General features: G+C 38.4%; 1 protein-coding gene and 1 pseudogene across 4 annotated transcripts in view; both read right to left on the bottom strand.

Annotated features, from left to right (window-relative positions):
• Positions 1 to 27,543, bottom strand: part of PCSK5 (proprotein convertase subtilisin/kexin type 5) — a 404,343-nt gene that overhangs the window by 140,351 nt on the left and 236,449 nt on the right. For all 4 annotated transcript variants that reach the window (XM_006918450.2, XM_015594534.2, XM_025051431.1 and 1 more), the window contains exons 12-17: positions 26,088 to 26,276; positions 16,305 to 16,441; positions 10,751 to 10,894; positions 6,436 to 6,538; positions 4,478 to 4,671; positions 1,991 to 2,075 (exon numbers count right to left, since the gene is read on the bottom strand). In XM_006918450.2, the coding sequence (XP_006918512.1) occupies positions 1,991 to 2,075; positions 4,478 to 4,671; positions 6,436 to 6,538; positions 10,751 to 10,894; positions 16,305 to 16,441; positions 26,088 to 26,276 (852 nt within the window). The remainder of the gene's footprint in view (positions 1 to 1,990; positions 2,076 to 4,477; positions 4,672 to 6,435; positions 6,539 to 10,750; positions 10,895 to 16,304; positions 16,442 to 26,087; positions 26,277 to 27,543) is intronic.
• LOC112485180 lies at positions 2,683 to 2,801 on the bottom strand (annotated as a pseudogene).

The raw sequence follows: 27,543 nt of genomic DNA, 5'->3' as shown, positions 1-27,543 counted from the left end.
CAGCAGGAGACAGAGGCTGCTCTGTGTGAGGAAGGAATGAACTAAGTGGGACATGCAACAGAGAGCAGTCACTGTGAACCTTGAAGCTTTCTGCTGCTTCCAAAATACAGGGACGGCGTGGCTGATGGACCTAGTCCTGTGAACGTGTGGCCTCTTTCTCTGATAAACCAGCTGGGTTAGACTTCTGCATCCTGAGCACTAGAAATGTGACTGGTGTGGCCAAAAAATGCAATTTAAAAGCTTAATTTTAATTAATTTAAATCTAAATTTTATAAATTGGCACTTGATTCAGTCAGTTATTAGCAACATTTTGAGTAAGTTTGAAACGACTTGGCTACTTTCAACTAAATTTTATAAAATCTAAATACAGATCAAAAAATTGCCTGAATTGAGATATGGTTTAAGGGTAAAACACATACAAGATTTTGTTGGTACAACAACAAAAGGATGTAAAATATCTTACTGAGAGTCTTTCACTTCGATTACATATTGAAATGATAATATTTTGAATATATTCAGTTAAATATTTTAAAATAAATTTCACTTGTATTTTTACTTTTAATATGGGTACTGGCATATTTAAAATTAACATAAATTATAGTGGAGGGGGGAGGGCTGATATTTTTTAAGATTTTACCTCACGTTATTTTGGAACAAAGTGTGTCTGACAATAAATAAAATTAACATGTGGCTCTCATTTTTATTGGAGAGCACTGGTTAACTTATTGTATAAAATATTCCCTAAGAAATATAGAAAATAATCTTAACTTTTTATTTCTCATGGACCAGTTATGTGTCAGATATTAGAATAAGTGCTTTGTAAATGTTATCACAGTTAATCTTTATCATAATCCAGCAACATAGGAGTTGTTATCACCATAGATGAGAAAATTGAAGCTCAGAGTGGCTAAGTGACTTGGCCAAGATCACACAGCTGATAAATAGCAAAGAAAGATTTGAAATCACATCTACTTTTTATTATAATAATCTGCTCCTTCTCCAAAAAGAATTAGGCTGACTAGTCTAATATTTGTCAAGACTGTCTTCAGATGAACGGTGCAAAGCAAACTATCACTGAACGCCTTTATGAAAAATAAGCCACAGATTAATCAATAAATATAAAAAATGATGTTGTAATATTAACATGAAGAATTACCTGCCTGGACTCTGCCTATTTCACTGCTGATCAAAGGTGAAAATCGAGGTATCATCAATACTCAAAAGGGATTGAGTGCAGCAGAATTCTAGCTCTGTGTAAACCCAGAGTCCAACTGCTCACTCAAGATAGGATGTTCTGACTTTCTCTATGGAAATCAAGAGACTACCTAGTTCACTTGAGCTACATGTTGTTCTCTTACAGAATATGTCAACTATAATAAGTCCTTACTTAACATCATTAATAGGTTCTGTGACTTTAAGTGAGATGATGTATAACAAAATGTTTTACCATAGGCTATTTGATAGAAGCAAGAGTTATTGGAAGACCTGCTCAATCTGGCTTTAGCAGTGAGCAAGTCAGCCATTCAAGGAAAATATTTCTAGGTGTCAAACCTATGTGCATACCATAGCATAATGGAACCAAGCCTGAGGTACTGAAGATAAGAGGATGATTGGCTATATAATAAAGATAAGGAAATAGTTTCCAACCATCAAAGGAATGAATCAGGGGGATTAAATATAATTCATTGGTATTACTTACAAGGTAATCCTTGACTGCAGCACTGCCAGTTAAAAAGAGAGAAGAAAACCCCTCAAATGGCCATTTTTATTTCCTTGTATCTTAGCTATCTTTTCTAAAGAGAATTTTATTTGGTTTATAAACCTTTCTTAGCCAAGATGGCATCAAATTTTTCACCGTTAAAGGCAGATATAATGCAAATAGCAGTCACATGTTTGAGTGAGAGTCAAACCAAGTGTGATGATAAAAGGGTTACTTATACTGAGAAGCTCCTTGGACTGTGTTACTTGATGCAGTCCTTCCCTGTCTTACCTTAACCCATCCCTACATTCTGTACAGTTGTGGGATTCAGTACATGTCTTGCAGTTTTCATTGCATTTCCGGCAAAGATTTTTCTCTGTTAAAAAAAAAACAAAAAACAAGGTTATAAATCAGTTGGCCAATTGGATTCCATAAAAGCATGTGGAGATATTTCAGTCCTTGCTAATATATACTATAGTCCTTGTCAGAACTTCCTAGAGGTCCATCTCCTTTCTCAAGTCCGAGGCCCGTGGCGTAAACTATGTAGTCCTTTACAATCTTCTGGTAGTTACCACCTGGTCTCCCCCTCACTGTGCCACCGAGAATACTGGACATGGCATAAGAACCAAAGACAGAGAACCGAGATTTGCGTTCTGTTTTTAGCATTTCCTGTGGGCAAGTTCAGGGTCTTTGTTCTTGCATTTATTACATTCATATTACAATGATGCCTACCTCTTGGCTTGTCTTGAGGACTTAATGAATTTATTCAAGGGAACCATATAAACTTTGAAGCACTGTAAATATGCTAAAAGTAATTATTACTAGTCATGATCATATATGATCATTAGGTTGTATATAAATGGATACATTGAAAGAGGAAACTATAGCAAAGGCAGTTACACTGAAGGAGAAAGATGCTCAGACCACTCTTATCAGCAAAGTAATTTTTTTTTTTTAATTTTGTTTTGTTTTGTTTTGTTTTACACCTACAGCACCTGGTCTTCCTAGGTGGTCTCCCATCCAAGTACTAACCAGGCTTGACCCTGTTTAGTTTCTGAGATCAGACGAGATCAGGCATGTTCAGGGTGGCATGGCCATAGACAGCAAAGTATTTGTTTGCACAGCCTTTCTCGATTATCCTCCTTCCAGGTTATATATCACTCAGAACCAAATTTCTTTTCCAAGGCTCAGCCTTCTTGATAGAATTTTGACTTTTTTTCTTTTTTCAAGGAATACTGCTTATTTCTGTAGATCCCTTATTCACCTTCCCCACTCCCATTTTCTCCTTTCTCCATGAAATTGTAACTCATGTTGCAAATTTTGAGGAAAATAAGAACTACAGGGGAATCCCTACCCATTGCTCCAGGGTAAGTTGAGAGATCCCATCTGCCATGTACAGAAACACCTGCCTTTGAATCAAGAGAGAATTTGACTTTAAAAAGCAAGCACATTTACTTCAGAATTCTTTCCGGATTATTAAAAAAAATGAAAAAGAAAAAGAAAACTGTTCCTTTACACTTGGGTTTTCTTTCTTAGGTTGTATAGACACATAAAATTCTAGTGTCACCATATACTGTGGTGTGACAGCCTTGTTGAGACAAATTATCAAGAACTCAGAAAGGAAGAAGCAAAACGTAACAGCAGCCCTTTTCAGGGCTATACCCGAGTACTAACAGGCATGCTCAAGGATTATCTAACTCTTGAGAGAACATACCTTCATCTGTTTACTAATGACAGTTCATCAGGATCCAAACTCTGTGAAGTACATGTTCACTTACAGAACTTTGTTGCAAATGATATCTGTTCATTTGAAAAAATAACCTCCAAATTCTAGTTGTATTGCCAGGTAGGAAATTATTCAATTTTGTCTCTAAATCAGCAAATGGATTTCATTTTGCCTTTCCTAATGGACTATAATACCGATAGTCTCTGAACCTATTCATTACCTAGTAGATTCCCTCATTAAGAGTTAAAGAAGTCTTTGACACGTGTTCATTCTACATTTATAGGAAAGTCATGTTTTTTAAACTTTTTGAAAAGCATACTTTGAAATCATGCAGGCCTGGTTCCTTCGGTTAGTGTGCAGGCCTGAAAGCCTGCTTATAAGGTTGGTATATAAGATTGCTATATTAAGGCTGAGAACTTAGATTTCAGGAGGGTTTCCACAATCCCAACTGAGAAGAGTGGCTCATGATGCCTCAGCTGTGTGTACAAACAATATGGTTTATGCTGAACACCAGCTTTCCTTCAGAAGTCTGGAATTTTGTTAAGTGATAGGCAGAAGATGCCTTGATGACCAGTCCCTAGTAACAGCCGTGGGCACACAGACCTGAAAGGGGTTCCCTGATGGACTACATTTCAACATGTGCACAAATTGTTGTTGGGGGAACTAAATGTATTCTGTGTGACTCTACTGGGAGAAAACTCTTGGACATTTGGGCCTGGTTTCCAATGGACTTTGTCCAATGAGCCTTTACCTGTGGCTGATTTTATTTTATATCCTTTTGCTGTAATCATAATTATGAATCGATGAGCACAACTATATGTTGAATCTTGTGGGTACTCTTAGCAAATCACTAAATCTGGGTATGGACTTGAGTACCCACCTGACACAGTTACAGTCATTTTTACTAAATTCTTTTTTATAAAACAATTCTAAATTGTTCTCTTAAAAAAAAAATTGGCTAGATCCATACAGGAGAAATATTCCTCCCAAGGTCACTCAAATGAAAACCTTACATTTGTTCTCTAAAATCCAAATATTTGAAATCAACTCACTGGTGTCCTGATATGATCCATCAGGGCAGTGAGTAACACAGCTGTTGGTTTCTTCATTCAGGAAGTATCCATGTTTACAGGACAGGCACTGGTCACCGTGGCTGCCAAAGCAGGACTCGCAGTTGGGAGCACATTTCCTGCATCGCTTCTTGTCGGCATGATAGTGGCCAGGGGGGCAGCTGGAGACACAGATCCTGTGTTGTGGAACAATAAGAAAGAAGGGCAGCATCACCAATAACTCAGTCCTCAGCATTCTCTTGGAAGTGCTGAGCAAATCGCTGTCCCGGTCTCAAATCCTTTTTAAACCACGATGGTAAGTAATACCACATCCAGAGGGCCAAATGCTATTAGTTACAGCTTCTTCCTGTGTAGGGTGCTGAAGCAGCAATGCAGTTACACAGTAACAAATCCTTATCAAGTGAGGCGTGTCTTGGTCCAAACCACCTTCCAGTTTGGGTTTAGCTTTTTAAAGGGGATGATGGTTAGAAACTGAGGCTCAAGAGGAAGGTTATGGCATGAATTGAAAAGAAATTATGTGGGAACCATGATTTTAAGCAAAAAGGTCACTAGTAAGAGGTTACTTCTATTTGTTGGTTTGTCATATGGATTGTGTGTGTGTGTGTGTGTGTGTGGTGGGGTGGGGGTGATGGTAGTGCTTATATGCTGTCTAAATATAAATATATTTAAAATTATGTTACTTATGATAAACTTAAAAAAATTACTTCCTTGTTTAATTGAAGGACAAGGCTTTATTTATTCTTTCAACAAATATTTACTGAGTACCAATTAAATGGCAGGCATTTGCTAGTAAGTCTAGGAGATAATAGAAGTGCAGAGATAGCCAAGGGCCTTTCCTTTAAGGAATTTAAATTCCAGCATGGACGTAAACAGGAATTGAAAAATGTCTATTTGGGTGGAGTGTGGAGTCACCACAAGTCAGCATCCCATCATGAGTTTTTGCTTGAAGTAGGAGGGAGAAGGTGGCAGGGCTGTGAGAGTCATGGCTAGAGAGCATGGCCTCTGATGGACAGTCACTCTTCCATGGCCCTGCCCTTTAGACACGTATCTGCACGATTTGAAGCAAAAGTCAAGGCCTTGGGCATAGGGTCCAAACAGGTCCTGGGTGCCCAAAGTGGAATAGTGAAGATGAGCAGCAAACGGCACCTTTGCCACATCAAGGACTTGCACATTGGGGCGTGTGGGAGAGTGTCCGTTTGGCCCATGCACTGGCATTCTCATGAAGAGAAAATGCAGCTGTGGCATCAAACAATAGGATGGAAAAGAATGGAGGGGAAGACCAGGCATACACACAGCTAGTCCCTCCCCACCAGCTTTCCAAATGTGAGAAAAGACATTGGCAGCTTCACAGCATGTGTGTATTATGTGTTTTTGAGTCAGCTCTGATTCCCTGGCGACCTTATAAATGAGTGACATCCACAATGTCCTGTCCTCAACAGCCTTGCTAAGGTTTTGTAGACTCATGCCTATGACTTCTTCTATGGAGCCAATCCATCTCATATCTGGTCTTTCTCTTTTCCCACTGCCTTCTATTTTTCCAGCATTATTGTCTTTTCCAAAGAACCCTGTCTTCTCACTATGTGCCCAAAGTAGGACAGTGTCAGCTTTGTCATTTTTGCTTCTAATGATGTCTCAGGCTTAATTTTCTCTAGGACTCACTTGTTCATCTTTCTGGTGGTCCAGGGCATCCACAGAGCATGCTTTCAATCCCATATTTCAAATGAATCAAAATTTTTTTCTTTATGGGTACATTTTGTATTTCGTAATGCGATATCGATTTTACCATTTTGAATTACACAAGGAGGCAGTGGGCTTGTGCAGCAGCATCTTTCCTGTGCTTAGGTGCTGGTGGGGGAACATCAGGATTCCTGGTGACTCTGTGGGAACCCCCAGGTACACCTGGGACATGCTGGGGGGATTTGACTTGGCCTCTCTCTTACCTGGTGTTGTTTTTCAGCTTGTAGTAGTAGTGCAAACAGTCATTGCAATGGTCTGGTCCTGGCCCATCACAGCCAACCTCGCTGCACTCAGGGTCGCAGGGACCTTGCCAAAAGAAATTAGAACACCACTTAGAAAAAAATGATTTTAAGTTGGTTGGATTTACCTGGAACTGGGTATACAATATGATTTTTTTTTCTTATGCAGTGAGAGTTTAAGATAGAGGAAAAATGTTCAATGTGGCTGTAAGCCCAGAGATGAACTCTAGACATTTTTGGGGAAAACCTCATTACCTAAGTATTAAGAATGTAAATCCTAGTCATGGCCTGTTCTTCTAAGCACATATGGCTGCCTTGTGGGAGATAACAAATATTTCAGGATTCGAATGAACAATGCCACTGTAGCAAATGGAAAAAAAAAAAAATAAAAGACTGCAATCAAGTATGCATAATGATAAAAATGTTGGATTTATAGAAAAATGAGAAGTTAAGGCTGTTGACAGAAAAAAAAAAAAGTTATCATTCAATGCTTGGACCAGATTGCCTGTCTCATCTAAGGTCATTAAAGCCACTGAATACCTCTGAGATACTGTAGCTAGCAAGAAACACCATTATGGCATCAGGCACAAACTTATCAGCATCTAGCTTTGGATTACAAAGCAGGTACTTCAGGCACAGATAACAGATTTAAAATTGCATCCTACCCATAGACCAATGGGCAACTCACCAAAAGAAAGATACACATAAATTTTAAAAATGTGAGCAAGCTTAAAGAATTCCAGACCTGGCATGAAGGTTCCTAATCTCTCGTTACATATTCTTTGGTATAGAACTAGAGAGAATGCATAGTCAGAAAAAAATGCCAGAGAGATGGAGCTGTTTTGAGATTGACAAAAAGCTTTCTAATGACACGAGATAGTTACAGACATATTGCTTTATTGAACTAACTGTCTTTTCCTTGTTCTCCATATTTTGGGACATTTAGCCTCATAATCTTCAAGTTCCTTCCCACTGAAAATTCATATGATTTTAACTAGCAATAAATATATTGCATGAAATATATAAACAGTAAGTTGATGGTGCCAGAAATGTTTTAAGCCATACTTACTTTAATCAAAAAGACTTACTGTTGAACATCAGTCTCCTGTTGTCATTATGGGATTATGTTCTGCAATTACTGAATCACAAGAACATAAAATGGTAGAACTGGGGAAGAATGACTCAGAGAAAACTCTAGAAGAAAACACCCTCATCTTACTGATGAGAAAACAGATTTTTCAAGAGTTACAATGGCCTGCCCAGCATCATACAGCTAGAAGAGTTGGGATCAACATACATCCTGATTTCTAGTCCAGGTCTCCTACTTAGAGTAAATCATGTATTAGAGATGATCTGGTTGGAAATGAGTCATTCTGAAACAGTGCAAACTTAAAATATATTTCTGATAAATTGCAAGAATGATTTGATGGCACTGTTTCTCTCTCTTTTCACCAAAGCCTTAAAACTGATCTCTAAAGTAAATTCCATAGCTAGTACAATTTGGGACATTTTAGCTGTCTTCTGCTATGGTACTCAAGAACAGGGTATCTCTGCTGTGTAAGAGTTGACATCCAGCCAGCTCTGGATCCCATAGTCCTTGGAATTTGATGAAATAGTACAGGGATCTGGGTATGGTAATGTCATCTGTGCTTCTAGACAGACTGAATTCTTAATAAAGGTGAAAATCACAGCTTTGAAGAAGAGGTGTCATGGGTGGCGCTAAATTTTCACTAGATGATTTCTACAATTAAAAATCCCTCCCAAAACATTTATTCTTGATATATGCCAAAGGGCTCTGTGTGGCAAGTTCATATACTGCGCTATTTTATCATCTGTCTCAGATGGAATTTAGCACTTTAGGTTACAGTGTAATAATGAAATAATCATTTTTGTTCTCTCACAAGTGTCAATGTGGACATTTTGAAGATGTAATGAGAAAAGCCACAAAGATGTAAAACTGTTCAGATTTTTAACATTTTCAAAATTTTAATTGAAACGTACCATAAGGCACATAGTAATAGGTTATTATTATGCTTCATTTATATTTTTGGATATGCTTCTTCCTATCAGAGAAGACAACATGGTTTGCTAATTATTACATAAATAGTAATATATTACAAGCTTGAAGCAAAATAAGACAAAAATCTAATACAATCTAGCTCTGGTTAGATCTATTGGTCTGAATTACCCAAGCTCGTTATTGATTCTGGAATACTACCAGTTTAGAATAAAAGAAACTGCATAGATATTTAAGATATTCTGTTAAGATGATCAATGAGATACTTGTATCTTTAGTATCTAGAAAAAGAATCTCAGAGAGCTAAAGGAAAAAAAATTCTCCTCTAAAGGTACATTAAATTGCTATTTACAAACGATTCTGCATTAGAAGGAACTTTATTCACTAAAATGTTATACATCATATAACAGAAGGATTGAATCTTCCTAAAAATGGTAGCTAATGCAACAAGGCAAGAATCAGAAAAATACTGGGGAAGAGAAGAAAAATTTGCAGATGATATGGCTATAGTACCTAAACTGCCCCAGAAAATCAACTCTAGAACATATAAAATTAGTAAGAGAGTTAAGCATAATGGTCAGATAAAAGATAAATATGCAGCAGCTAACAGATTTCCTAGATACCAGCACATACTAGGTAAAAATATGGAATATTTCCCACTACAATAGCAACATGACCCAAAACAGGAATAACACTAATAACACTACATAAAAGATTTCAGTAAAATGGAACATGGTCTATTGTTTTAGATAGAAAGACTGTACATTGTAAAATCAATTCTTCTATTAGATTGCATGTAAATTCAAATTAAATTCAAGTGGGATTTTTAAAAGGGGAATTTAAGAATTGCTATAAAAATAAGCAGCAGATATTCAGCATTTGTCAAAATACATGACATTAAAAAAACTGTGGGTGTTATTGGTCTATGAATTATTAGACTGATAAATCAGAAAAGGTACTACCATAAGAGATCCTGGTATAAGAACTGAACTATATTGTTATAAAGGAAATATCCTAAACTATTAAAAGAAGGGATGGTAACTAACTCAGACAATGATGTTAATCTGTTTAGAAAATAAAGACAGGACTTCATTTCACAGTATATGTCATAAGCCAAAATAAATTTTAGATGAATAAGTGACTAAATGTAAAAATCAGATTAAAAAAAGCATGTGAATATTTAGCTGATTTTAAAGGCTAAAACATCTATTAAAAAATCGTGTTATTATCTATTACCCTTCAATTTTCTTTTTCTGTCAAAACAACACAACACAGAACAAAAACTACATTTCAGAAGCAAGTGATAACTGAGAAGATGTTTTTGGCAAATATGAGACAATATGAAAGACAATAACATATGAAGAATTCTTATAAATAAGAAAATTGCTGCCACTTTGAAGAGAATGGGTAGAAGACAGTTGTATTTAATTCACAGAACTGCAGTAAGTCTTCACTTAACGCCGTTGATAGATTCTTGGAACTGTGGCAAAAGGACATATAAGGAAGCCAATTTTACCACAGGCTAGTTGATATAAACAAGAGTTAAGTTCCTACAGCATCTCATCAATGTTATAACGAAACAACACTGAATGAAACGACATTATTTGAGGACCTGCTGTACAGAGAATAAATGTTTAGATTTACTAGCAATCAAAACTATGAAAATTTGAAAGTGTTGGCAGGAATGAGTGCAATAAACATATACACAGTTGGTCACAGTGTAGACTGGTACATCTTAGTCTTGAAAGCAATATGATAAAACTTATCCAAGCCTTCAGACTGATTATTCCCTTTGATGTAGTAATTCTCAGAACAGAACTCTATTCTAAAGAAATTATTAAAGGTATAGACAAAGACTGATAAATAATGATATTCATCTAAACCTTATTAAACAAATGTAAAACTCTAAGCAAAATACACATCCCAGACTATGGATTAAATATATCACAGTACAATCACAGGATGGACATTTATGCTATTTTTAAAATGTGTGCTAAGGATACTTGACAGCAGGAAAATGTATTCTTAATAATATCTTTAATGGAAAAAAAGATATGAAATACTATATTCAGTGTGGTATTAGCTTGGAAGAAAAAAAACATGGATATTTGAATATAGAAATATACATACAAAGATTTGGGGGGAATAGAAAAGAAGATGAAGAAAATGTATCAGAATATGGGTAGAAGTTTATCTCTGCATGGCGGGATGATGCATGAGCTTTCTTTCCTTAGCCTGTGTCCCAGTTGGAAGCCAGCTCACCTGCATAATCCTCTGTTCCATAGTCATCGGTGGGGTCTTCAACTCGGCTGTAACGGACACGTTCCACTTTAGGAAACTCGTTGGTTGGTGAGTATGGCTGCACAGAAGTGCCATAGAGTACCAAAGACCATTCTTTCAATTTACCTTGGGAAATAATGAAACCACATTGTTATCGAACATTTACTCTTTGGCTTTATAATTTAATTCCTTCTTACCTAAGAAAAAGCATCAGTAGAAGAATTGTGGTAAGCAGAGTCATATGAATCATTGCATCAGATACAAGGCTAGAAATGCACATTTCCCACTGTTTGCAGAATTATTAACTATTTAATAATACACACCACATATTTACTGAGTGCCAACTATAGAATAGGCCTTAATCAGCATTTATAGGAAGACTGAAAAATGAACACACCTCAGATTGTTGGGCTGAATTTCAAATTATGGATATTTAAGAGAATCCCCGGATTTTACAGAGAGCTTTGGTTTTCTAGGTAGAGAAGTCTTATTTGAATTTTACAAAAACTTCTGATGTTATCTGCTTTGTTTATCAGTAAAAAAGATAAAAACAACTACTTTGTTCCACCTGATTCCTGAATTGGTCATTCAAGCCTCGGAATGTATCACTATTTATATTATCCAACAACATCTGTGTTGTCCAATGATAGCCACTAGACACATGTGGCTACTTAAATTTAAATTAACTAAAATGTAAAAATTCAGTTCCCTAGTCACACTAACTACATTTCAAGTGTTCAGTAGCCATATGTGGCTAATGGCCACCATGATGGACAGCACAGATATAGAACACTTCAGCACTGCAGTGTTCTACTGAACAGCACTACAATAGAGTATTTTCTGGTCAGGGGTGCCTTGAGACATGAGACAAGTGTTTAACCTCATTTGGATGGTATGTTCACAAGGAACATTTTGCTTTAGTTCATATTTATTCCTTTATTTCTTAGATTTCTAAAGCTAAACTTTTTAAGGCAAAAAGTAAAAAACAAACAAACAAAAAAAACCACACCAAAACTGAAAAAACTGCCCCCAGGCCATTAAGGTTAATAAAAGTCGCATAAAAATAATCGAACACAAGCAGACATGATGAAGACAAAACCATTAAAAACTTGGAAATAGGCTGTTAGAAGGGACTCCCCTTATGACTTCCAGTCTAATACGGAGAATCCAGGCATGGTTCAGGACTAGGGCTCTGCCACAGTAATGGTGAACCTTAGGTGTTACCTAATTCATCTGTTAACATCTATAATCACCAACAAATTGACACTTATCATTTCTAAATGCTAATTATATGCTAAGTAAATTTTATCCCATTAAATGTTCACAACAACCAAGAGGTAGGTATTTGTGTTCCCTATATAGTTGATATAAACAATAATGAGGAAATTGAGGCACAGAGGTTGATCACTTTCCCAAGGGTCTCAACAGGACTGAGTCTTTTCCCAAAGGCCTTGTTAACCTAAAAATATCACTTAATCCAAAAGTGAAAGCAGCAGAGAGATGAGCAACAATTCTGTTGCTAACATCAGTTCTTGCTAATCAACAGGGAAATGCAAATCAAAACCACGTTATATCCCCTCATACCTGTTAGAATACCTATTATCAAAAAGAGAAGATATAACCAAGTGTTAGCAAAGATATGGGGAAAATGAAACCCTGTGTACTCTTGGTGGAAGTGTAAATTAGTGCAGCCACTATGGAAAACAGTATGGAGGGTCCTCAAACAATTGCAAATAGAACTACCATATGATTTAGCAATTCCACTACTCGGTACTTATCTGAAGAAAACAAAAACATGAAGTTGAAAAGATACAGATATCCTCATGTTCACTGCAGCTTTATTTATAATAGCCAAGACATGAAAGCAACCTAAGTTTCCATCAATGTATGAATGGATAAAGAAAATGTGACATACACATATACACACGTGTGTGTGCATATATATGCATATACATATACAAATACACACCAGAATAGAATATTATTCAGTCAGAAAAAAGAAGGAAATATTGCCATTTACAACAGCATGGATGGACTTTCAGGGCATTATGCTGAATGAAATAAATCAGAGAATGACAAATACCATATGATCTCACTTATATGTGGAATCTTAAAAAACAAAACAAAATAAATACAAAAGCAACACACATACACAAGAACCAAGCTTCAAGATACTAAGTTAATAATACTGTACTGCATATTTGAAAATTGCTAAAGGAGTAAATCTTAAAAGTTCTTATCACACGGAAAAGATTATGTAACTATGGGGTGATGGATATTAACTAGACTTAATTGTGGTGATCATTTCACGATAGATACAAATCTCAGATCATTCTGTTGTTCACCTGAAACTAACATTATATGTCAATTATATCTCAATTAAAAAAAACTATTGTGGATCCAAATCCTGTGTTCTTAAACCATTATATTATATTACCTTCCTGTTCATTTCCAGTTTGGGAACCTTAAATTTAAAATTGAACATATTTTGTGCCACATTGTTTTCTGACATTTTCATTGGGCCAGCACATTGGTTTACATGTGGTTTGCCCTCTGACAGCTTTTCTTTGAACTCACTTGTTAGGGACTATTCTTTTCATAATCAGGGTGCTGTTTGGTCTCGTAATTCCAAGTGGTGTGCATTAAGCCATAGCAAGAAATGATGACCTATATGACTGCCTTTATGCTGCAATGCAAAAGAGAACCCCTTTCCTAACAGCATCTCTGAAATGTACAAATGGAGCATGTAACACAAGGACATCACAGTCCATCGGTCTCCCTAAAACTTAGATCATTTAACTTACAATTATTTTGGGTTTAAAAATTTACCCTAAGTGCTTTGAAGAGTGCTGCCTCATAATCGATTATTTTCCTTTGTGCCATTTCTTACGTATATCATAAACGTGCTAAGGATATCCTTGCTTGGGCAATCCATCTTTATATTTTTCACTTATAATTTTATATCCTTTGAATCTCTGCCACAATTCACATCAAATACTGCCATATTTGGGCCATTATTTTTTTTCTTCCCTACCACTTTTTCCAATTGCTAAATTCTATAGATTTTGCAGTTGATACTGCAACATTCTGCTAAGAAATCGCTGTGTAAATATAGAATGAGAAAAATCCATTCTACTTGCTAACATATAAATGCACTCTGCCCAAGATAGAAAACCCAAGATAAGCAACAAAACAAAGAAAACTGCTTCTGATGGTTTTAATATGTATTTAAACACACACACACACACACACACACACACACACACACACAGAGGGGAGGGGAAGGGAGGGGAGGGGAGGGGTACACACACACACACACAGAGGGGAGGGGAGGGGAGGGGAAAGGAGGAGAGGGGAGGGGGGAGGGAAGGGAGTAGCAGAAGTCTTCTTCTAAAGTGTGAGTAATCCTGAACAAAAAGGTTGGTTGAAGGAAGGATATCCAAAGAGCATGTGTTTCTATTAAAGGCTCCTGACTCCAGGCCAGTAATAGCATTGGAGTATCTCTCTTCTGGCATAAAAGAACATCTCTGAAATGACTGAAGGTGACTGGGGTTAACAGTGAACATTTAAATAGTGTGAAGGAGAAGGTGATGCTATAAATAGACTATCTAGATTATATGGGCTACTGCAGAGAGCTTTCAACACAGGGAATCATAGTAAACCGGATAGACTCTGAACTCCTTGAGGGCAGAGATATTTATATTCATAGCCCCTTACCCTTGCACACAAATGGCAGATCAACCAGTAGTGTGCCCTTCGGGCAGTTTGCTCTTATGGGGGTAGAGAGTTTTCTCACTGACATTCTTTAGAATTGCTGGTGCATGGCGACAATAAAGGGCAGAATCACTTTTAGTTTTATAACTATCTTAAATTCTCAACAGAGAATGTACTCTCGATTCTATGCTTTAGGCTGCACACCCCCTGCTGTACACAACTGCCACATTTTGAAACTGTTTATTTCTCTGGGATCTCTGGACACGTAAGAGTTCTGTAGTGACACCTGCTGATGGATCAACTGAGAGCTGTCCTTTGGTCAGGGCAGCACAGTCCGGTCACATGCTGCCATTGCCCCTGAGTGCCATGACCACATGCATCTCCATGGGCGTGGCCTTAAATGAGGAGGGAAGAGAGAGGGAGGTCCTGGGAACTCAGTATATGATGAACAAGTGAAAGTGGTTGGAAACCAGGATCTAGTTTACTTGAATGTTTTCTATCGACCCTGCCTTGTTGATGAACATTTGATTTCTGGATAAAACTTTGGTATCCATTATATTCAGGCTGCATGCTGGAGGTGAGCTGGACCCAGATACTCTAACAAAACTTTTATCTTATTCATTGTGACCTTGCCACCGTGCTGGTTTTAACCTCTTTGATTATGAGACCGCTGTGGCAACACAGAGGAACCACATCACAGAATCAGGGCAAAGAGATGGTCAAATTGTATGACCAAAAATGGATCTTTCAGAATGAGTAACTATCTGACTGGCAGACTAAAGTTTGGTAAATGTACATCAGCATTCTCCACTGTGTTCTACCGTGTGCTTCCTCTTCTCTATGCAGTCACTGTACCTGAATGGTATGCACCTTTCAATTAATTACAGAATGTCTGGATTAATTTATTCTGAGATCGGGAGAGGGCTAGAAATGGATGTCAGTCCTAAAATCACCCTCAGGCCTGATTCTTCTGCAGATGGACTGGACAGAGCATTGAGAAGCACGAATATTTCAGACAATCAAAGTTATGTCCACAGCTGAGCAAGGAAGCTGGGTTAGTTATCAAGCAGATCATTTGCTACTGAGCCACGTACTCCATAGGGCTCCATCACAGGCAACATAGGCTGCTGCAAAAACTGTTCAATCTCCCGCCCCACGGCATATTGTAAATACCTTTGTTTTTAGGTTACAAATAAACTTCCATGAAAAGGGAAGTAAGACATATACACCAACAAGAGTCTGAGACCACCTGAAAAGACCTTTGTTAATTTTATAATTTACATGTTTTACATATCAAGAGAGTTTCTTTTTCCTTAGCTCTTGGGCTCACTTGGGGCAGAATATCATCATTTATTTTCTTTAGTGGTAACCAATTTAGCTGACATAGGCCAGCTCAGTGTCTTGCCTGCACTAAAATTTAAATGCAGAGTAAACACAGAAAAAAGATAACTAAGGAAACCTGTCTCCTGTTATGACCTGGCAATTTAACCCGTTGCTGGTGGACAAGGGTGGCTTGTTTATGAACAAAGAAAGTAAGAGAAGCTAGGTAGAAACATGGACCCTATATCCCGAAACATCAATTAATAACTGTCATGTTTTATCCTGTACTTACATCTAAATATTTATTCTTTATTTCTTACCCTTAAATTATTACCTCTGAAATCATAGTCTTGAGAACTGGAATACATGCAGACAACTCAAAACATACGATCACAGGAAAAAGAATGATGCTGATGCGTAAGCGTGAAACACACTTTGGCCAAAATGTACTCCATCACTTTTTTCTACACAGCAATCCAAATTATAGAAAGGAAATACTCACCTGGAGTCTTGAAGTTCCTCAGCTGAGAGGGAGTGTCATAGACTTCAAGGATCCAGTCACCAGCAGCTCGTTCTCCCCAGCAATGAATGGTCATGAACTCCCAGTTTTTAAACCCCTCCATGGAATGATCAAAAAGCCTAAGAGAGAATCATAAAACACTGTTTTATCTGTTATTTAAAACCCAGTGAGGGTCAAGGCAAGACCATGATCAATGACCTTTTTGTATCCATCAATATGTTCAGCTCATCACTGGAGGTTGTATTCATCCTGGACATCATTGATTAGTAGATTCACAGGGACCACAGACTGTTCTACCTTAGGGAATCAGGCATGGGGCTGGCCATGCAAGAGAAAATCTAGAAGATATAACCATTGGTGAATCAGGGAAACTAGGTTAAGACTTTACTCTCAAGACTGACTGTACCAAGTATTGAAGATGTGGTGCAACTGGAACTCTTTACACTACTGATAGGAATGCAAAATGGTGCAGATGCTCTAGAAGACAATTTGTCAGTTCTTATGATAAAACTCAATAATCCACCTCCAATATATTTACCCAAGAGAAGTCAAGACATACGTACACTCAAAGAACTCCAGGTACATGTTCCCAGCAGCTTTATTCATAATGGTCAAAAACTGTTAACAACTCAAATGTCCTTCAATGGATGGATGGATAAATAAATTATGGTATAGTCATGCAAAGAAATACTACCCTGTAATAAAAACGAATGAACTACTAACACAACACCATGAATGAATATGAAAAGCACTAAGCTGAGTGAAGTCAGACACAAAAGACTATGTACAATTTAATTTATATGACATTCTAGAAAAGGTGCATAAAAAGAAACAGATCAGTGGTTGTCAGGAACTGGGAGGGATGTGTATGGGCCATGGTGGAAGTTTCGAGGGTGATGGAACGGTTTTTTATCTTGAAAGTGATGGTGTATGGTTACAACCATATAGATACGTTAAAATTCATTGAATTAGTCATATAAAAAAGTGAATTGTATGTAAATTAGACCTCAGTAAAAAGACTCTGCCCATTAATCTTATCTAGTTCAGAGAGTCATGCCTGGAACTCCAGCCTATTTTTCTGCTCTTCCAACCCTTCCAATGATTTTCTAACGTTTTATTTCCCTCCATGAAATCTTTCTACTTGAAATAGCTAAAATTATTTCAGTTTCCTGTGATGTAATCCTAAGGGATACAAATATGAGGGAAATCATATAAGGAAACAGAATTCTCATCAAAAATAAGATGTCAATAGATAATGTATAAAGCTATCACATTAAGAAATAGGCATATCATTTACATAAGTATATAATATAGATTTGACTACCCAAAGAAATATCTAAAAGATTTCTGTAGAGGTGGGACCTAAAAGGTGAAAAGTAAAGGATCGAGCAGGAGGCAGATGTTTTTAAAAGAACTTTTGATTTAAAAATCATAGGCATCTATTATTTTTATGGAAAAAATAATAAGAATTCAAGAGCTACAGGGCCAAACAGAAAGGGAAAAATATCTCTAGCATTGTCTCAGGAGTAACCATGTCCGGTTACTGTGACATATCTGTCCTTCAATGGAGACAAATGCAAAGGTCATGGCAACTGGATGTTGATGGCTATTCAGAGCATGCAATCAGCTCTCCCTGCTTTAATTTCACGTTTACCAAGCAAATTGGTGGTTATAATTTGACTTTCTATGTAGATCTTCCCACTGGGAGAAAATGTACCCTTCTAAAAACAAAAAAATAACCACCTAATCTCTTTATAACTTACTATATTAGAATTCTAAATGTTTAAAAAGTGTTTTATCAATGTGTTTGAGGCTCCTTCTAAAATGCCAGCTGGATTCTAAAGCTGAAAGGTTGGGTGGCACAGCTGTGGGCTGTTAGGTAAATGGCTGACACTCAGCAGTATTCCCTAGAGAAAAATGATAAACAGGAAAAGCACCTGCTACATGTTCCTGAGCCCTTAAAAGAAAAATAAAAATTATTTAGCAACATTCTCAAAGTATCCCATGATTTGGGAAAGGCCGAGTTAAAGTTGAACAGGTCTCCTTAGAGGACAATATCTCAAATCTTTAGAATAGTCAAATATGTTTTGTTACTCTTCATAATGGGTTAATGATAGGCAGTAATTTTCAAAACTTATATAGACAGGAAGCCCTTTTCCCTTTTAAAGAATACCCGTATATTATCTATAAAGGTTACCTCTGAACAGAGGGGTGTGATATTTCAGTGAGGACCTCACTGGATCTGGAAGCTTTCCCCCACGATAATAGGGATGGAAATAGTGGCACCTTATATGAATGTTTCCACACTGCAATTGAGTTTCAATAGAGTAAGGATGGTACACTTTATGGAGATTCTACAATCCATGTGCTACCACAATAGGGCTAATTTCACAAGGTTATGGCTTAAAACTGGACTTGGCCAGGAGGAAGTTGCTGGGTCATTATATAAGTGACTTACCTACACAGAGTCCTTCATGTATGTAGAAAGCATGTATGTGAGGTGAAAGGAGACACAGAGACGGGGAAAGAGGGGCTTTTTCAAATTGCCCTTCCTGACAGACACATGTTACTAAAGAGAATATGGTGACATAGAAATGGACGGAAGCGGAAAACCAGTCTAGAACTACTTCTTATCCCACAGTTCTAATTTAGGCTCTAATTCATTGAGGCCATTGTGCCATTTGAGGGCACTGAAGCAGTAACTTGTCACATTATACCTTTCTAAGAGTGTGGAACTTAAAAGCAATTCCCAGTTTAGACAGAACATTTGGCTCCTTGCCTCATGTCCAAAAACTACAAAGGAGACTTGAGGCTGCCATCACATGAGGGGCAGTCTTGTTTCCACAACCTCCGCCAACTTTTAATTACTCATGGGTCAATTATTTGACTGCTGGATTAGCAGACCCTATGTTTCGTTCCTTCCACCCTTTCCTGTCCACCTTTGAAAATCATTCCATGACTAACCCATCACTTTAAAATCACGTTGGGAACAAAAATTAAATATAAACTGGGAGCCAAGAAGAAATACTCATAAATTAGCATTCAAATAAGTTTTTCAAAGCCCAAATATAAACAGGTTTTGTCTATCTGGCTAAGCAGTTACCCCCTGGTCTCCTCACTTTAGGCAAAGCTGGAATGATCATTAATTTCACGCAGACACAAAAGTTGAGGAGGAATTAAAATGCAGCCAAACACAATCATTACATTTTGCTAAAAGAGTTGATGGGGAAGGAAACAGACACTGATTGCTGCTGTTTCAACTAGCTGGGCATTTAGTTTTCTAATCTCACCCTGTCCTTTATTTTAATTCTGATTCAGTACTTAAACTATTCCCTATTTTGAGCACAGTAACATTTAAAAGCACTGCATCATCTGCATATAATGAGAAGTATGTTGCTGGTAGACAAGTTGTGTTTTGCAAAGAACACACTTCTTTAAGACAATCATGTCAAACCACTGGACATCTGCTAAGAAGATTCTAATTGTGTGGTCTCTGTATATCAACTAAAAAGTTCAATGCCCAGTTTGAAGGTCTGTGCTGTGCCAACAGAGCAGAAACCAGACCTTTGCCGACATTATTAGTATGGATACAATGTCAATAAGTCAGGGCCAGTGTGCTCAAAGCTGGAGTAGATTAACGCCACTCCTGTGTCCATATCTCCCGTCGCAACGAAACCCTGTCTCTGAGTTGACTTCATAATCATGTGCTCGATGAAATGATATGTGCATGTGGTGGCACAAATTACGCATCCAGTTATTAAAATGGTGCCCCACAGCCCTATCCCTGTGAGCGGTGTTCAAATAAATTACTTTGGACGAAGCCTGGTAGAAAAGACTGCCATTAAGTGTACTACATCCTTTTGAGGAATTAACTCAGGAAATAACTCACATAATTACTGTAAGCTCCCCCAACCTCCCTCTCACTTAAAGGGTCTAGCCAATCTCTCAAGGCTACAACATTCTTCTATGATGTTATTGCAACTATTTATTTCAACAAGACATTTTATAAATACTAATAGCTATGTTACATAATTATTTCTAAAATTGTAAATGGATCTTTATTTCAGAATTATCCACTACTAAGCAAACAGTATTATGTTCACTACAGAATTAGACATTAGAACAATATTTTTGGAAGGTTTCTTTCTTAAAAAATTTTTATTTTAGTGCCTCATCACGATTTAAAGTAGAGCTGTAGAATGCTTAACTTATTTGGCTTCAGTTTTTGATTTCTTTAGATGTTGGCTTTTGTAACTTTTAAATAACTTGTTTCTGAAATAGGGTATTTAAAACACACTATTAAGTATTTTCTCTCTCCTAAACTAAATCCTTTCTTTGAGAAAGGTTAAGAGAAAGGTACTCGTTCTAGAGGTTTGGAATACCTAAACAGATGAGTTTTTTAAAACTTTCAACATGCATACTATTACTAACTTACTCACCAACCCCCAAATGCATTTCTTCTTTGGATATATGATGTAAGTCCTTGATTTTCTTGCAGATTCCATTTTATAGTTGATGGCTTTTATCTGTGTATCTGCTTTATATTTTAAACTCCTTTATAAATTACTTGCACAGCATCCAGCACATACTGCACAAGTCTTTTGATGACACGAAAGTAACAAGAATGTATAAAAAAGTTGGATGATCTTTTAAATCGACGCTATTTAAAGTGTGGTCTGTGGACAGGCAGCTTCAGCATCACCTGGGAGCTTATTAGTAATGCAAATTCATGGACCTCACCCCAGACCTACAGAATTAGAATCTCTGGGAGAGGGGCCCAGCCATCTGTGTTTGATTGAGTCACTCACCAGGTGCTTCGAGAAGCACAGCGTAAATAAAGGTTAGCACTTATTAAATGCTTACTATGCCAAGGGCTGTGAAGAGGACTTGCGTTATGTTATCTTATTTAATACTGGTAACAACTCTGCGAGGCAGATACTATTAGGTCTCTTTTCTAGATGAGAGAATCACTTTTCCAAAGTCAAACATAAAATCGGTGAAATCAAGACAAACCCAACCTTAACTCCAAAGCGGAACCTTCTATTGAACGAAGGAAGAGGGTTGACATGGAGAGTGGAATGTCAAACTTTCACTGCAAAAGTATAATTTGTACTTCAAGTCACAAATGAATTTATACTGCATGACACTTTACAAATGTCAATAGTTTGCCGTTAAACATTTGGGTAAGGCAGCAACAGAAATGATTCAAACATATCCGCATTTAAACACAGTTAATTATAAAATGCTATAGGGTTTGGAGTCCAGAAAGTGAACCTCCTCTCTAGTTAAGATCATAATTAGAAGCAGAGATATTCAGCTGTAATCAAATTTGGAGAGGGAGGCAAAGTTTCAGCTTTCAGTCAGAGGCCAAAATTTGGAACAGAGAGCCAACACAGCTCAACTAAATCTAAAACTCAATGAGTTGGGGGAGGGGGAGATTTAGGGGAAAAAAGATGATGACAGCTTTTCATAATTCTACAACAAATGCAGTTGAAGGAAGAATCTGATGGGACAAACTTTTGCTTGAAAAATTCTACACTTGCAGAATTTGAATATGTCATAGAATAAAGGCTAATAACCAATGTTACTTTTGTCTAAAAACATTTTAAAGAACTCAAGCCCACATAGCTTCCCCCCATGATACTGGACCTCCATATTCTCACCAGAAGTAAACCATTTGTCATGATTATTCAATTTGGCTTTTTGTTTGGCAGGGTGCACAGGCCAAGAGGAGGACCGAAAGGGTGGGAAGGCGGAGGAAAACAAAGGGAAGAGAAGCAACTAACCATTTGTTCATCCCGGGACTGCTCTGTTTACTCAGGGCTCCCACCCACTAAATGATCAACCTGGCTTGCCAGGGGTGCTTGCCTGCTGGGCTAATGGGGCACAAAGCTCAAGTTGGACTAGTTCTGAGTGCTGCTGAGTGCCTTCCGGGGCTCAGCACCTGCAGATGCTTGGTAAACTGTGCTCCCTCCAACAGCTGTTCTCCACAGGAGTTCTAGCAAGTGCCCTTCAGCTGGGACAGGGAGGCACTGAGGGGCTCCAGACGGCCTACACAGATTTCAAGAGTTCACTGACTGTGTGGAAAATCAACTCCCAAGGAATTGCTGTGGTGAGGGGAAACATAATACTGAAGAAATTCCTCACAGACATGTCTAGGAAAATAAGGACTTCTCGAAAGCTGACCATGGCCCCTTTATTTCCTTTGGGAAATTTACCCTTATAGATAATATTTTCAAGTCCCAAGACTATGACAGCTATTTCGTCAATACTGAAAAGGAGAACAGTCACAAGTAATAAGGGAGGGGTGGTTGCTGTCGTCTCAGGTCTCCCCTCCCTGGTTTATCCTCATTGTCAGTGTGTTTAATTTTTGCCTCAGAAAGGAGAGATGACATCGAGTGAGCCTAAGATTCGGGGTCTGAACTGGCTCTCAGCAGCCTTTCTTCTCACAGCAACCAACACATAGTCCACCGTCAAAAGAATCCTACCTCATGAAGAAAGAGGGGAGATCAAATGGGGACCCCCTTTTGCCACCACGGCTAGCTCTACCTCTTCATCTCAAATGACCCCCACTACGGAAACTTTATTCAGAAGTCCTATCTTTTAACTTCGTAGAGTTCTGTATGTGGTCCTCAGAAATCTTGACTTCTTCGAAGGAAAGATAATTATCCAACAGGGTAACTATTGCTCTCATTAATAATCTTTGATACACAAATTCCTTCTAAAACCTAACCTATTCACCTTCTCCTTGAGGTAAAGTGTTCTTGCCTTGCAGACCAGCATGAAGGACACCAGGAGCAAAGCAGGCCTTCCCTTAGCCCCTTCCCCACCTTTTTCTGTGCTGCTTGCCCTCAGCTCCCAATCCTGGGAATGTGCTTTGAAACAGGACATGAGGATTCCTTGCCACTAGGTCAGAGACTGAGAAGTTTTGAGTAGATATTTCCTCTCATAACATTAAAGCTTCAGGATATGCCAGAAGGAGAAAATGCCAAAAGACACGGTCCTCCCTTAGCTGCCTTGGTAGGAGGGATGCTACTAGTGTCAAGCGCAACAAGGACAGGGGAGCCAGGCCCTGGAAGGTGGCCATATGTGGTTTTGGGACCTGGTGCAGCTGTTTTACATTTAAGGAGTCAGCTGCTCAGAGCTATGTTTCGGGGAACTGTAGACAAATGAATTCATAACATCCTTTATATCTCTCGGTGCCTCCAGCCTCCTTCCACCCCTCCAATCTGTCTACCTCTTTTTGGTGGCTACTTATTTTTGGCACTGAGATGGAAGATATACAAAAGAGCAGCACTTTAAGAAATGCTCCAGACCCAGAAGATGCTCTCTGAGTGCAAACCTTATTCCCTGGGGGGTCTTGATTGGGAAAACTGAAGTAAACCTTATGACCGCCAGTCACCGAGGGTCTGAAATACCTGTTTCTTTTCTCTGACACAAGTCATGCAGCACCCTTGGGTTCAGCACTTTGCAAAGAGCAAAGCAGATGTCTGCTGTTGAAGAATGCATGTGTGACTGAAGCCAGTGACCTTGTAATCCACCAAATGCCTGTGATGGAATCCACAGCTCACAAGTTTCCTTACTGAAGTCATTTTGGGGGAAGCCAACAAAAAATACTGAAATATGCAGGAAGAGCCCAGAATGTCTGAGGAGGCAGAGTTTTCCAAGCAAACAGCAACTGCAAAAGGATTACTTTTCTACGATGGAGGGGGCCTACGAGCCACACATACAAGAAGCAAACCTTTGTACTTTGCATGTTTCACCTGGATACTCTTTCAAGTTCAACACAGTTGAATAATACTAAAGAAAAGAAAAAAGGCAGAGAAAAAGGTCTTCCCTGGCTTCAGTAACAAGCTGGTGTGGCCACCATTAATCACATAATTGTGCATCTGAAGGCCGTGCTTGCTGGAAAGAAGCATCATGCAGGTAGCGGCAATTACCTGGCAGGCAACAGCTGAGACCCCTGTCTGCAGAGGGAGGAGGGCATGCCCAGCGATCTGATGCCAAAGCATCCTTCTGTTCTTCGCACCTGCACACACTGATTCTGGCTAAGCTGAGCTTCATAAAGCACTAAGTCCAGCTTTCCCCATACCCAAATAGAAGACATTAGGTTTTAAAGATCATAGCAAGTCTTCCAAGCACAGAAATAAAATGCACTTGAAGATTTTGGGATCTGTACTCCTAGTCACTGTCATGTAGAAGTGCTGTTTATTGCTTTCTCTTTTTCTCACTATCTTACAGCAGATGAAGTTTGGGGATTTTGAAAAGCAACTGGCAATTGCTCAGTCTCACTTTCAGTTCTGCAGGCTTGCATCAGCTCCTGGCTTCTCAACTCCTCTGACTTGTTGATAGTACCCTAACAAAGATCACCGCTGCCATGGTCACCTGGCATGTGGACAGGTGGCTACTTCTACATAAAAGTTTGGCTTCCATTTGGACTTTATGTGCCATTGATGATAAAGTTTTTGCTCCCATTAGATGTTCACTTGGAGAAAAAAAAAAATATCAAATTAAAGAACCTCTTAGGCTTCTGGTTATGGTTTGTATTTTAGAACCATAATGAGAATGAAGTGTATAGGACAACCTGACATTTCCCCATCTGGTCCCACTTTTTGATAAGCATGCCCTGCCCATAATCCCAACCACTTGAAAAGCCAGTGGAGCAAAAGGAAACTTGTGCTAGAACATATTGGCCTTTCAGCAGGGTCCTGGCAATACAGTTACCTCCTGGAGAAATGTTTGGAAGAAATAAGGAAGATGGAAGAGGCTAAGAAGAGAAACTGAGGGCCCTCTTGGGCAATAAAGACTAAAGGGCCAACCCTTAAAATGGGTCAGCAAACGACAGTCAGTCCTCAAGCCAAATCTGGCCTCTAAATAAAGTTTTATTGGAACACAGCCACTCCCATCCATTTACATTGCCTACAGGGGCTTTTGCACTCTAACGGTGGAGTTGAATAGTTGTGACAGAAATATGGCCTCCAAAGCTCATGACATTTACTAACTGGCTCTCTAGAGAAAAGAAATTTGCCAATACCTGTTTTAAAACAAAAAGAACTTCCTTGAACTTTAGAAAGTGCTTAGGCAAGAGAATTCAGTTAATCTGTAGCAAATGCCAGAAGACATTTGAGGGCAGGGGAGAGAATCTAAGAGGCCTAAAGAGTTAGTGTTCTGCATTTCTTTTTTTTTTTTTTTAGGATAAAGAGCAATGGTGGGTGTTGAGTTTTTCTGCAGTATCCTTTTCATATTACTGAACAATTAAACAGAAATATGGCCTCCAAAGCTCATGACATTTACTAACTGGCTCTCTAGAGAAAAGAAATTTGCCAATACCTGTTTTAAAACAAAAAGAACTTCCTTGAACTTTAGAAAGTGCTTAGGCAAGAGAATTCAGTTAATCTGTAGCAAATGCCAGAAGACATTTGAGGGCAGGGGAGAGAATCTAAGAGGCCTAAAGAGTTAGTGTTCTGCATTTCTTTTTTTTTTTTTTAGGATAAAGAGCAATGGTGGGTGTTGAGTTTTTCTGCAGTATCCTTTTCATATTACTGAACAATTAAATGTTATACTGTTTCACGCCTACAGAGTCTAGGCAGCTTTGCACTTACGTATGGGCAGTGAGAGCTATGACCGTCCCATCAGGACACCTAAGTAACTCCTTAGGTAGTTCTTAGTGTAGTAAGTAAGGAGCAGCTAGCCTTTTCTTCCCTAAAGAATAGCTGAGTGTCGGGGTGACCCTTACACACCAATGGGCAGAGGCCATTACTGTACCTGTTAGCCAAAAGCTGGGACCTGGTTCCCGAGGGCGAGGTCAGGTAGATGGCTAGGTCTCCCCTCCTGGGGTGGGTGATGGTTATGCGCACAACTACATGTTCCAAGTAGTTGACGTGGTGGTTGGGGTTATCGGAGCAGCCCGAAGCTTTGTAGATGGAGCGCACTGCACTGTTGGGGCGAATTGTCCTGCAACAAAGACAAGGAATTTGAGCAAAGTACGTGGCAGAGCTCAGTGGAGTGATCCTGCAGGCCTAGAAAGAGATTACATGATGTAACGCAAGCAGCTGGTTGCTGGATACTAAAGGACACAGTGCTATCACCCCAAAGACTGGGTCATTTAAAGGATTAACACCAGTTAGATAGCAAGAAAGATGCCAAGTGAGAGGAAAGGGGGAATTTTAAGGTTCTATTATCTTTGTGCGGGACATTGAACTTGAGAATCTCACCTTGTTAAAAACAGATTGCTGGCTCCCAGCCCCAGAAGGTCTGATTCAGTAAGGCTGGGGCGGATCCCAAGAATAAGCACTTCTCAGGTGACAGTGATGTTGTTGATTTATGGCATACACTTTGAGAGCCACTAACATAGGCTACTGTGATATAGTGAAAACTGGGGATTAGCACGTCCTTGGGATCTGACCCTAGGCTACCATTTCCTTGCTCTATAACCCATGGGCACACTCTTCCTCTTGCCTACAGTTTCTTGTCTTCTTCAGGAGCTTCCTCCTGTTCCACTGTCTCCCTTGAACACTGACTGGGCTTCAGCCACACTGGCATCAGTTCAAATTCTGGGATAATTTAAGTGTCCCATCTCAGGGCCTTTGTATACCCTACTCTGGCCAAAGTGCTTTTATTTATTTATTTTTCTTTCTGCTCTTCATATGGCTTTTTCTCTTCCTTCATGGTCAAAGCTTAAATTTCACTATCTGAGACCGTTATTGAACCATAAGAAAAAATATGCTTCCTAACTTTTTTTATTTCCAACATTCACTTATAATTTATAATTATCTACTTATTATATTTTTTGGCTTGACTCCCATTAGACTGAAAACTCCGCAAGGGTAGGAAGCATTTCTTATTCTCCTGTCTCTCCTTAAAATCTAGATCAGTGCTTGATATCCAGTAATTGCAAGAAAAATAACTGCCAAATTGGTAAATGAATTTGTAAATGAATAAAAATATATTCCATCTAATCGCATTTCCTCATTTGTCAAATGGCAATAATACTCAAGTTTTTATAAAGTTTTAATAAGAAAACACATATGAAGTTTCTAGCACTTAGCCCATAATATGTGCTGCATAAATACTGGTTAACTTTTCACTCTTTTATCTTTTTGTTATTCTTTGCTACAAAGAAGCAGAATAGGAAAAATAAAACTTTAGTCCATTTATTTCTGCTTCCTAACAACTTTTTTCAAGAATTATAATGGCTCCAGTTTCATTACAACCAAAGTTT

The sequence above is a fragment of the Pteropus alecto genome, unplaced genomic scaffold (assembly GCF_000325575.1).
Source record: "Pteropus alecto unplaced genomic scaffold, ASM32557v1 scaffold95, whole genome shotgun sequence".
Classification (NCBI taxonomy): Eukaryota; Metazoa; Chordata; class Mammalia; order Chiroptera; family Pteropodidae; genus Pteropus; species Pteropus alecto.
The sequence above is the reverse complement of the archived record's forward strand: the minus strand, read 5'-3'. Positions and strand labels throughout refer to the sequence as shown.